The following is a 12,960-nucleotide window of genomic DNA, read 5'->3' as shown; positions in this document are numbered from 1 at the left end:
GGCTCTGTGAAGTTCCCTGACCATGCAGGCACACTTCTGAAAAAAACACAGATGTTGGTTTGCTTTTTAAAACAAAAAAGCTTTGCTGAAATCAAGCCTCCACCTCCTGAGAGTGCCACACTAGGCTATAAACTTAGAGGCTTTCCAAGTTCTCTGACTGCAGTATCTCCTCCAAGAAGTCTGTGAGCTATATATGCAATATGTAAAGAATTACCTCATCCATGGGGACAACCTGGCAATAGCCACCACCTGCAGCTCCACCTGCAGAGAGACAATAGATCACACAAATACAGGTGTCTCCAGCCCAGAGTGCCATGACATGTGTTTGCTTAATGGCTCTAAGAGGGCAGCTAACAACGAGCAGCTTAGTTTCAATCCCAGCACAGCACTTGAAGACAAAACTGAAGAACTTACCCAAAGCTTTTCTTTCTTAAAGTAAATGCAGTTGTAAGTGGGAATTACGTGACACCACACTGCAGCAGAATGCCACCTTTCCCCATTTAGTCCAGCTGGAAGCCAGAGAACAGCTCCTACCTTTTATACCGAAAGTTGGCCCCTGAGAAGGCTGTCGGACACAGGCAAAGACGTTCTGGTGCAGGTGTGCTCCCAAGGCTTGGACCAGGCCCACAGTGGTGGTGCTCTTCCCCTCTCCCAGGGGAGTGGGGGTTATCCTGCAGAGATAGAGAGACATGATTCAACCCTTACAGCAGATGAGACTCAAAACACAGGGATAAAATAGTCACCCCATGACTGCAGTTAATGCAAATTTGAATTCTGTACTGGCTCAGACTTCAGCTAATCTTCATCAGTTTGAAACTGGGATGGGACTGGCAAATTACCACGTAACTGCTGAAGGGGAGTGGGGGTTATCCTGCAGAGATAGAGAGACATGATTCAACCCTTACAGCAGATGAGACTCAAAACACAGGGATAAAATAGTCACCCCATGACTGCAGTTAATGCAAATTTGAATTCTGTACTGGCTCAGACTTCAGCTAATCTTCATCAGTTTGAAACTGGGATGGGACTGGCAAATTACCACGTAACTGCTGAAGACTTTGGAACAAATCTTTTTTTTCAGACTACAAGCCTAGGAGAACTCTGACGAGGGACCAGTCCACCCCTCATAATCCTGACTGGCAGACCCAAACAACTTACCTCCTGGAGAGAATTGTTTGCCACAAGAGATAAATCTGCTTCCTGAAGCACTAGATTTTCGGTGTGATTTACTAAAACCCAGAGCACCTACCAAAAGGCAATACAACAAGGAGCCATGCTAGTGAAACTCCTGTCTCACCCTGACACCACGTAAGTGACATCTCCGCCGAGGAAGCACCTACCCAGTGACCACAACGTATTTGCCATCTGGCTGGTTCTTCAGCCGCTTCAGAGCTGACAGATGAACCTTGGCTTTGGTCTGGCCGTAGAGCTCCACCTCGTCAGGGCTCAGGCCAACTTCTCTTGCAACTTGATCAATGGGCTTGGGTATGCAAGACTGTGAGATTTCAATGTCACTTGAAGGAAAAGAGCAAAGTGAATTCATGAGTCAAAGGCTTCTTACAAATTCCCTGCTTCTGGATGGCATGAACTACAATCAATCTGTGTTTGAGAAGTGAAGCTCTAACCCCTCCTAGTATCAACCCCACCAGTGTCAGCTATATTAGAACAGACACATCCTCGGAGTTGCCTTTTTAAAAGTAAAAAAAGGCAAAACCCCAACCAAACCCCAACATCCCCCACACCCCAACCCTCTCCCCACTCCTCCCAAGCCCAAGAATGACTTTTTTGTAGGTGACGTGTTATGCTCTCTCGTGTTATTTTGCATATTTTCAGCTGTTCCTCGAAGACTTGACACTAACAACTCCTACTTCAAGATGCTGGTTTTTTGCTATGTCAGATTGAAAATTTTCAAAAACACAACTGCTTATTTTGTACTCACAACTTCCTCACAAGGGGAAGCAAAGGGGCAGGCACTGATCCTCTCTCTGGTGACCCGAGACAGGACCCGAGGGAATGGCCTGAAGTTGTGTCATTGTAGGTTTAGGCTGGAGATTAGTAAATGGTTCTTCCCCCAGAGGTGTTTGGGCACTGGAACAGCTCCCTAGGGAAGTGGTCACAGCACTAACCCTGCCAGAGCTCAAGGATTGTTTGGACAATGCTCTCAGGCACAGGGTGTGATTCTCAGGGATGTCTCTGCAGGACAGGAGTTGGACTAGATGATCGTCAAAGGTCCCTTCCAACTTAGGATATTCTGTTTCACTGTTTGCTGAATCAGGAGTTATCTAACTGGCCTAATAATCTAGCTGACCTAAAGTTGGCCTAAAGAGTCTGTGAAAGTCCACGTTTATGCCTTAATATTATCACAATGACCCAAACCTACAGCTCAGTATATGTCAGTGCAGGTTAGCTCTGCTCCCTCAGGAAGGCCTCACAGTGCTTCCTCTGTTTCTCTCCAGACTTCAGTCCCAGCTGCAGTCCACAATTATGTAAGCCCTGTATTACACAAAGCTTGGGAACAGAGGGGAGTACTATACTGCATTAACACTGCCAGTGGCTCCACTTGAAAGCATTACCTTGGAACAGGCACCTTTAGGGTAAGCTGGTTATACTGAATGGTCCATTTTCCAGGCTGGAACTTCTCCAGGAAACGCTGTGCACTCTCCACGGTGCTCTAAAATGAGCATGAGAATGCATTATAGCAACCACCACTGTGCAAGCCATGCTGGTTAACAAAGAGACTAGAAAGGTCTTCCCCTCCCATCTGTCTCACTTTGGCACTACAACAAAGTGCTTTCATTAGAGCATTTGTTCATATCCCAAAATGAGATTCTGCTTGTGGTTTTCTCAGAAAACCCCACCATCTCTCTCTACCCATCTATCTACTCATCTTGCAGTGTGCTGGAGCGTTTGGGGTCTTCTCTGCAGCAGTATTTCTTGAAGCATGGAACCAGGAGGAGCTAGATTATACTGTTACTCTCCTTTCAGCCAATCACCCTAAGGATAGTTTTAGAATTACAGCCAGAGCATTATAAGACAAAACCTTTCTCACTGTTTTGAGCGATCACGCTCAAAACCCCCTAAAAAAACTCAACCAAAAATCTCTGTCCTAACAGTTCCCTAAAGTCCATCTGCTTCCTCAGTTAACTGAATCCAGACTGTCCGGACTAGAAGTTGGAAAGCCTAACTAATCTCTGTAAGAGCAAGGAGGAAGCACGAGTTGCTCTGGCAGCCTGCTGGTGGTCAGCAGTAACACCTCCCAAAGGCAAACACGGAGGAGGTGATAGGCCTCAGTCTGCCCGCCCACCCACCTGCATTAGCATGGCCACAGTCATCGGCCCAACCCCACCGGGAACTGGCGTGATGAAGGAAGCTTTTTCCTTGGCTGTACTGTATGCCACATCTCCTACAACTCTTTTTCCACTGGCCTTTGTGCTGTCTGGGGATTTAAGGAGAAAGCAAGTTACATATCACGTTCAAAACCAGAGGAGACAGCACCGACTGAAGCTGAAGCCTTTTCTTCTGTTGGAATAAACGAAACAGAGGTTGAATACCCAGGAAGCTGCAAGGAAAGATAGAAAAGCTAAACCAACACCACAAGATCAAGCTGTTATCATCATACTTCACTTGGAGAGTGTCAACAGCTCATGCAGCATATCCTCCCATTAAGCACCATTTATCCTCAGCCAGGCATGTCTGAAGATGACTCCAAAACAAATGCACGAGGACAAAAGCACAGGTCAAATTGTCTATCTGTGCAATAATAAAACACAAATGGGACATGCAATAGATGCCACCTGAATCATCCTCTCTGCTGTATTGCTCCAAAGGATTAGCACAGCTTACAGTTTGTAGGAGATACAGACCAATAGTCTAGAAGAGATGAGAGAAGAAACATGCCTGGCTTGTTCATAAACCCAGGTTTACATTTGCTCTGCTCCATTCTGGAGGACATCTAGGCCTTACTATTGAATAAAATCACCTGCCTTTACAGAAACTGAAGACAAAGTGCTGAGCTTTTCAATCAGCCATTGCTATTCTAGTGATGGACTGGTAAATTTTGCAATTCACAGAGATAACTTGTCAAAACAAACCTCACAGGTGGCTTAAGAGAGCTCCAGAAGAATAATCTGGCAAAAGAAACGTTTGCTACATCCTGTTGCACTATATGCCCTGACAATTCAGAAGCAGATATAGCCCATTTTTCCCAGCGGCGACCTTTAAGCTCATTCAGAGAGAGAGACAAAATGTGTTAGTAAACTAGCACAGTCATCTAAGGAACTCACTGATTATAGCACATAAAAAAAGAGATTGTAGTTTCTCTGGAATGGCAAATTCTCATTTCTGATAAAGGACTCTAGGGAACCTCTAAGCAGTGTGAAAAATCTGCAGATAGATTTTAATGTTGCTACGTTGAAGTATCATATTGCATACAATAACTGCATGTTTGAACAGAACAATCAGTAACATTAACATGCATTTGGTGAGGGGGAACAGTCGAACAGAAACCAAACTCCTAAACAGCTGATTATGTTAAAACAAAAGAGAGAACAAAACCAGCTCCTGCCAACACTAAGTTTTAGCTGCATTGTTACTGACAATTAGCAGCTTGGATGTTTTGCTGTGTTTGTGTTTTAAGCAACACTTCTCCCTACAGCTCAGAGCCTGTCAACCATGGTTTCTGCAGCTTTGCTGTCTGAACTGCAGACCAGCTTGGCTTTGCAGCCTAGACACCACTTCAATTAAGGCTGCAAAAGGTAAATAACATGATTCTGTTTCCTTCCAAGGATGCCACGCAGGATAACCAGCCACCCTGGCCAGGGAGGCTCCAGGCCCAAGGATGAGGAAAACAAGCAGGCACTCTAGACACAAGCAGAGCTGAGCACAAGCCAAACAACTCCCCAGTCTCTGCGTCTTCATCCGCACCTCACGCCAAGCACTGACGAGCACAACTTAGGACCTATTCAACTGAGGAAAGCTCACATTCAAGACTTGCCTTCTCTTCCCATAATTTCACCTTCTCAATATTCATCATCCCGCTCTTAACACAAACTAGTCACAGGGAGTATCAGTGACACCATAACCATTCCCAGTGCCTGTGTCATCCATGATCCAGGAGATTCTCTAACCAGCTAGAAGACAGAGAGAACATCCAAGGACTTTTTGAAATCAAAGAAGTGAAGGACATGCCTACACACAAGAAATGAACAGGTATGATGATGTCCAGAAACAACTGCATGACAAAAAACTTACTGCAGCTTTTGGACTGAATTCACAGCCCTACTTTCACCAGACAAGGGCTGAGAATATCCCCATGGCTTCCAAGCAAACTTGTGCCAATGTACATGCAACTTCAATGTGTTTCTGGTGGATGTATGACTGCAAGCACACAAGACCATACAAGAACCACAGGAAAGAAAGAGCGTCTGTGGCATCATCATTTTGAAGTGTGACAATTTCCATGGTGCTTTATCCAGCCCTGATCACCGAGTCCCACACCACCACCACATGTGTTCTGTGTGACACTGACTAGTCTGGGTGCACGAGCAGCTCAGATGTCAGTGCACTGCCCAAGGCAGACTCATTGCAAAGGAACAGGGATGTGTCCCCAGTGATGCAGCTCACAACAAGCCTGAAAAAAAGAGGTCATTCCATCATGTGTCAGAAACACAATGGGCTTTTTATTTGCAGCATGTCAGTTTTGGGGAGGCTCCAAGCCATTCTGCTTCATGCATATCTGCACTGACCCTGCAGGATTTGGCAAATGGCACAAGTTTGGGTGGCATGGAACAAATACATCAAGCAGCAAACATCAACAGCAGATGTCTTCTTAATTTTAATTAGACAGAGGACTAATGTTTTAAAGTGCAGCCCCGTGTCATCTTTGAGGAACAAGACCGCCGAACAAACTTCTTTACATTCTGTTAAATAACGGCAACTAGATGACTGATTAATTATGAAAACTACCTTTTAAAAGCCTTGTGGGTGTAGCACAGAGATAGTGACTAATTTTCCATATCATTCAATATCTGTAATTTAGATTTAAGATGAGATGAAAACAGAATTTGCCAGACTGTCTGTTCCCCCTTTATAAGAAAGGAGTAGCTAAATGAAACCCTACCCTAAACTCCATTATGTTAAAGCACTTTGTTCTATGCCAGAGCCACTGTCACCAATACTCTTGCAGAGTCTGCTTTGTTTCTAGACAACAGCCATTCAAGTGTAAGAAGCTAACGCTCTGATTCAACAAATCCACAGTTCCTTTAAGCGACTGCTTGTCACATATGCATTTCAAACAGAACAGCTTCATCAGATCTGACTGCAAAGTAATGACAGCAAAGCTTTGTGCTCACAAGTGACAACAGCAGCAAGATTTCACGATGTAGCTGGGGCCAATCAAATGAATATTCTGTTCCAACACTTCCTAGGCCTCCTTTTGCCTCTATTAATCGTCAGCCCACATTGAAGGCAGAGCCAGAGCCGCCACTGATCTGCTTCAGGACAGTACTTCAGACCAGCCTTTTTTTACTCTGGCATCTTCAGAGGTTGTCATCATCAATTATAACAGACTGAAAAGAGCAAGAAGTCCACATGGACGAGAAACACCAAGGAAACAGTAACCATGAACTTAACTTAGCAACTGCATTATATACAAATAAACACATCCCCACTCCTTACACATTACCCACGCACCTGGCACGTGGTTAATTCCACAGTCTATTACGATTGCACCAGGCTTGATCCATTCACCTTTTACCATTTCAGCTTTACCAGCTGCAACCACCAGGATATCAGCTTTGCCAACCTGTAAGAAAAACAAGGAAACAACTGTGTATCACACCAGCAGTGGAAAAATGCAGAGCTGCTCCAGCAGCAACTTAGATCAGCTTCAAGAGCAGTGAAACTGTGCTTCCCCACTGCCATGGGAGGGATGGAAGGGCACTGTCAGCAATTAGATATAGCTGGCAGTTCCCTGGCAAGGACAAATTCCTGCAGCCAGAAATTACACCTATTTTCACACTCCTACCCTGAACTATTGCTAGTCAACACTTCACTACCTCCTCTGAACTCCTCCATGATTCCCAAGTGGAACACACAGGCTACATTTAGATAAAATTAAAACCTTCTACATATTCTTCTCTCCCTCCCTTCAAATATCCCTGCACATTTAGTGCTAGAAATACACCCAGCACTCAGCAGAGAAGAACAACCCCTGCACGGAACCAAGCAGCACTTGACTTGTGGCAGTGCCATCTTCTGTTTTTTGTGTTCAGGACTGTGTACTACACAACTCCAGGGGAAGCTGATTGCATTTCAGCACTAATGCTCACTCAGAGAGTACTCAATGAATCTGACAGGTCTGGTCACGAAGCTGGTGCTGGAAACTGACTAAAGCTCCTTGTCAGTTCTTGCATCACTTCATTCATGTTTGCTTAGGAAGCTGCTATCCCATGGGATTTTTTTCTTTTAATCTTCTCCTTAAGATTTCATTAAGAATTAGCACTTCCATTTTTAATCAGCCTAATGATGGTCTTATTGAACACCAACTTCACGGCATGAAGCATTGCAGCGTTCCTGATCTTTGAGAGTTATATTCACATACACCTACTCCCTCTCCAGCTTTAATACTTGCCTACAGAGCCTGGCAGTGTTGATGGCTCTACGAAATCCAAGTAGGTGGCAGCACAGCAACACACTATTTCTGTCACTCTCACTGCCAAAGAGGAAAAATGGTACCAAGTCCCAGTCACAGAAAATAGACTGAAAAAACCAAACCAACTGAGAAATCACTTGGCCTAGCATTTCTCAGCCATTAGAACAAAGACCACCTGATCTATTTGGTGAAAAACAACACAAACAGAAACTCATGCTGTCTTGCCAGCCCCTACACGGGGATCAGGAAGGGATGATGAATTTCTCAGCATTTGCTCAAAGAAAACAAAAATAATAATTTTATTCTTACAATATAAACCCCTGAAATGCCAAAAATAACTAAGATGCTACTCCAGTGGAAGTATTTACACAACCATGCAGTGAGCAGGACTGGGAAACCGTTTGAGATGCAAGACCACTCAGATCTGATGACTTGGAGCAGTGACACACCGAGTGGCAATGTGCAGCAAGTAGCACCAGCCTCCTGCACCCAGCCTGCCCTCACCTCCTCAGCCAAGGTGGAGGTCTTCGAATGGCACGTGGTCACCGTGGCATTGTTCCAGAGCAGCAGGTCATGCATGGGAGCACCCACGATCTTACTGCGGCCAACCACCACGGCTCTCTTCCCTGCCACCTGCACACCTGCACCAGGACAAGGTAGGAGAGGGTTAGATCAGCTCCTTGTGCATCCCAGCACAAACCACCTCCAACGGCTCTGGAGCCTTTGGGTCAGTTTAAGTCTGGCTCTGGTACTTCAGAATACTATTGTTCTTTGCTGTGTGAGATACGGAATTGGAATGGGGAGGGAGGGAGCAAAGACTGTCGTAAAACTAGTTCTTTTACTATCTAAGAAGGCAGAGGTGAAACGTGGCATCTGCACAGAAGTTGGAATGTGAAACACAGCCTTGTGACATGTAATATCTCCCCTTACTGCAGATTACTGCGCTCATGAATAATGGATGGAGCCTCCTTACCTGTCTGCCTGATAAGTTCCATGCATCCCTTTGGCGTGCAGGGAATAAAGCAGTCCCCAAGGTCTCCTCTAGAGAGTTTCCCAGCATTGATGCTACTTAAGCTGCATTTTGAAAGAATAAAGACCAAGTAAGACTCCCAGCTTCATGCTCACTGTTCAAAAGGAAAACCAGAAGAAGCTTCTTTCTGGAGCAGCTGTCATGCTCTCTAGGGGGAAGTCAGTTTACCCATCCACATCCTTCTCGGGTGCCACAGCATTGGTGATCCTTTCAGTGTTGATGGGCTTGTCAGAGTCAAGGGGCAGCTGCACGATAAAGCCATGAACCGCTGGGTCTCCGTTCAGAGAGGCAATGCACTTCAGCACCTACAGCAAGCCAAGACCAGAATCTAATGACCTGAAACACGACTGATGTAAGGCAAAACCACAGTGCTATCTGGATTAAAAGATACACACTTTATGCTTAGTTATTCCACCCAAGAGTATAAATCACTCACACTTTGATTTTTAATAAAATAGATGTTGAAGCCTCTAAATTTTACATTGTAGTGTTTTAGTTTTCTTTAAAAAATAATAAAACAACAAAACAACCAAAAAACCCAGCTCAGCAGGTTCCAGCTCTTTTTTTCATGAGTTAATATCTATGGGCAAGTAGTCTTTTTTACTCAATGACAGGGCAAATATAAGTTCATATCTTGAACCAAAGTTATGCATTTTTTCATGACTGGCTATGCTACTTACATCAGCTTCTGTTGCTGTGTTTGGCAGCTTTATGTGATTGGCACTGATCCCAATCTGCAAATGAGAAGATCAACAAATGATCTGATTTCTGAATTGACATCTGAATGATCTAGTTAATCTCTCCGTGCAGCCCAGCAGCAGCTGCCACATTCTGCCACATTTCCCAGGTCTATCTCCTGCTCCTGTGGCTGCTATTAGTTAGAAACACCATCAAGGGAAGATTAGTGCTTTGCCTGCTTAGGTTGGTCCATTTTCAACTGTCCTGTTCACCTTTTGACATGAACAACATCATCTTTGCTTAACAGCATACTGCCTCAGAATGCCAGCAGAGAAGACTCCAGGCATCACCCAGGGAAACAGGGATCTGTGTTCCTGCCCTGCTGCAGCACACAGGGTACCACCCTGACAGACACCAGGCAACTGCAGGTACAAGACACTCTGGGAAGACAAGGCCACAGCCCAGGAAACACAGAGCATCAGCACTTCAGACACATCTAGGAGATGATCACACAAACAGTGCACCAACCCATGCTGTTGTGACCAGAGTACACGACTTGGCTCTCAGCTACCTACCCCATGTCCTTGTAACAGAAAGCCAAGGCCAGCATTGGTTTCCCCAACATGGGCAAAGCTTAGACAAAACTATTTCATCTGCAGCTGGTTTTTCATAGTCAGATTTGACTGACTAGGAGGGTAAAAAGTAGTACTAAGTCTCTGGGCATTACCTCAGCAGCAGCCTTCAGCTTCATGTTAATGTAGAGGTTCGAATCATCCCGATTTCCAACCTAGGGATGGAAAGACAGCTGAATCACAGAACAGAGACCCAGTCACAGGCTGAGACGGTCTTAACCCCCAGCTTCCTTGGCTTCCTTGAAATGCATCAAGGAGAAGTATTACTGAAACTGTAAAACACACTGACAGAGGCTATAAGCAGCTGAAAGTAACAGTAAAGTGCTCTTTCAAGCAAGAGGCAGCTAACGACGAATTGTCTGACCTCCTACATAAACACCATTTGCACCTGTTGAAAAAAACCCTTAGAAACATGGTGGTCTTCAAAGCAGAAAATACTGCCTGACATCCAATCTGAGAAAGTGAAATCCTTAGCTAATTAACATGATCAGCAGGTGCTGATAACATTTAATTATCTGATTAAGGCTGTCAGAAAAGTTGGGCCTCTCTGATAACCAAGAATCTTAATTTTATGCACGTGTGCATGCTTTGATGGAGAGATTTCCTCCACTGCTATTTGGAACCTGGAGAACTTTCCTGCCAAAGAAAAACACCACCACAAGAACAAAGCGATGCACAAGGAGACAGCAGCAAGCTTGGGTCCTGACAACTGCGTGCGGAGACTGCGTGCACCAGACAGATGATACTCCTTCTGACTTTTACAAAATAAAGGGCAAATCAGGAAAAGCTGTCAAGTAAATTCCTGAAACCCTGCTCCCTGGGACTTAGGAGCCACCCCTAGTTCTCACACGGATTACAAGCTGCAGGGGTGACTGCACTGCCTGGTCACCCAGCTCACACTGGCTCTTCCTCCCCAGGTATAGGCAAAGGGGCTGTCTCCCTGTAAAATCTGCTGGGCTTAAGAAAAGGTAAGCCTCACACAGGGCAGAAAAGAAGGAAGAGTGTGAGCATCAGGAGATGTCAGCAACCAGAACATATGTACTGGGCAAAGAAGGGCATTCCTAACTACAGAACAAAAATAAAAATAAAAAAAAATAAAATCAAGATTAACTGACTTATTCTCTGAGTTCAGAGGACACCACATGCCTCCCAAGAAAAGAGCACATATTGTGTGGGGTGCATGTATCAGCAACAGCTCATTGTCCTGACTTCACTGGAAAATAGACAGCTGCAAATATCAGTATTAGATGAACTCCAAGCCCAGACTATTTGGCAGCTTACAAAAGTGTCAGACAGTCAAAAGCAAACAAGTTGTAAAGGATTTTGAGAGAACCCAGGACTGAAGAGAACACAGGCCAACCATGGAAAAAAGTCCAACAATGCTAGAAGAATTTTTGAAGAGTTTACAAGGTCAGCAGTTCAGCAACTTTCATCAAAGTGCCCCTTACTAAATTTTAAGCCCCTTTCTTCTAAAGGCAAATCTTCTGTAGAGATGATGACCTTAAAGCTAATGGAAAAGAAAACCAAAAAAAACACCCCAAAACACAAACACAAACGTGTTCCTGGCATTGAGGGGGAGCATGGCCTTTGTGTGCTGTATTGGTATTAGCACTGGAATGCACAGACAGGCACCAAAAGCCCTGCAGGAGCCCAAAACACTGAATAAGGACAAAAGTCACTTCTCTAAGCAGACACTTACAGTCCATCAATCCTCTGTGGACACAGTTCCTTCCTGTTACATGACACTTGCTACTTCTACTCACCTTCTGATGTAAGCACAGAGTTCCATTTTTTATAGCTGCAAGGGAAGAAAAATTCTGCCAAACACAGGGCAAACCCCTGTGCTGAGGAGTGCTTTTTATCTCCACAAGTCACTGTGTATACTCCAACACTCACTTCTGACAGACATCCAGTTCAACAATGGCATTTTGTTCCATCCCCTGCACTCCAAGTATTCTTGGCCAAAGGTAGTTTTGGTTGGGTTCTCTCCCCTCCTCTGCCCTTCTTACCTCTCCATGTTCTGCTGTAACAGCAGACCAAATCCCTTAATGAACACCCCATCTGGAAAATTTCTGGTACAAACACATCTCTGAAAGCCGACAGACTTTGGGGCTCACTCAAGTGCAGAGACTTGGAACAGACTCTGTGCTGCTCCCCCTGAATAGGCAAGAAGTTTGATTTCACCACTTCGCAAACACAACACTCCGCACTGCAAGGGCCTGATTAAAGAAAAAAAACAACTGAAACACCCCAAAATGTTTCTGGGCCCCAGTACTGGGGAAAAGGCACCACAGAACTGTGTTACCACCCCACAGGGAACTCTGCTCCTCTGTTCCTCATAAAATGGCACCACTGCAGGGCAGCTATGAAGAACTCATCAGCTGTGCACTTAGCATTGCAAGCAACACAGGTTTTCTGTAGCTGTCATTAAAGGAAAACAATACCTGCAAAATTGCCAGTCCTGGTCTGAAGCCTGGAAATTTCTCTTTCATCTCCACAACTTGCTGCTTTAGTCTGTCTCTCACTTGCCTGAAGAGGGAAAAAGAAAACAGAACCAAGGCAGAAGTTAATCAAGAGGCTGAATTCTGATGCAGTGATAAGTCAGGAGGTGAAAAGGTGACAGATGGGCACACTGGCAAACACGTACTTATGCCTTGAGCACACAAGCCCCAACAATCTCCAAAGAAAACTGATGCCTATAAATCATTAAGACACTTTGGAATCAGGTTCATCCAAACGTATTTAAATAATTTTATTTTTTAAGTCCACATTGTGTTTCTTCACCCTCCTCTTCATGGTCTCATAGGATACAAGGGTAAAAAATAGAGTTCAAAATTTGGCATGGAAACTCCTGAGATTCCAAACTCCTTTCTCAAAAGAAAATCCCTTATTCATCTATGCTGTACTAAAAATTATCTTCCACAGGCACCAGTCACTGTCACACATGCTGTCCTGCTAAAGGATGATGA

The 12,960-nt window shown here is 44.7% G+C and overlaps 1 protein-coding gene across 1 annotated transcript in view; it reads right to left on the bottom strand.

The window, feature by feature from the left end:
* MTHFD1 (methylenetetrahydrofolate dehydrogenase (NADP+ dependent) 1, methenyltetrahydrofolate cyclohydrolase, formyltetrahydrofolate synthetase) overlaps positions 1 to 12,520 on the bottom strand; it is a gene marked incomplete at its 5' end in the record, with an annotated part of 30,649 nt that extends 18,129 nt beyond the window's left edge. Inside the window, 12 exons of the mRNA XM_009077210.1 lie at positions 215 to 261; positions 535 to 671; positions 1,341 to 1,514; positions 2,574 to 2,671; positions 3,309 to 3,436; positions 6,691 to 6,802; positions 8,156 to 8,292; positions 8,625 to 8,725; positions 8,850 to 8,986; positions 9,362 to 9,415; positions 10,087 to 10,146; positions 12,436 to 12,520. Of these exons, the coding sequence (XP_009075458.1) occupies positions 215 to 261; positions 535 to 671; positions 1,341 to 1,514; positions 2,574 to 2,671; positions 3,309 to 3,436; positions 6,691 to 6,802; positions 8,156 to 8,292; positions 8,625 to 8,725; positions 8,850 to 8,986; positions 9,362 to 9,415; positions 10,087 to 10,146; positions 12,436 to 12,520 (1,270 nt within the window). The remainder of the gene's footprint in view (positions 1 to 214; positions 262 to 534; positions 672 to 1,340; positions 1,515 to 2,573; positions 2,672 to 3,308; positions 3,437 to 6,690; positions 6,803 to 8,155; positions 8,293 to 8,624; positions 8,726 to 8,849; positions 8,987 to 9,361; positions 9,416 to 10,086; positions 10,147 to 12,435) is intronic.
* Positions 12,521 to 12,960: the final 440 nt, after the last annotated feature.

The sequence above is a fragment of the Acanthisitta chloris genome, unplaced genomic scaffold, assembly GCF_000695815.1.
Source record: "Acanthisitta chloris isolate BGI_N310 unplaced genomic scaffold, ASM69581v1 scaffold30836, whole genome shotgun sequence".
Taxonomy (NCBI): Eukaryota; Metazoa; Chordata; class Aves; order Passeriformes; family Acanthisittidae; genus Acanthisitta; species Acanthisitta chloris.
Note: the sequence above shows the minus strand (reverse complement) of the source record. Positions and strands in the feature narration are given on the sequence as shown.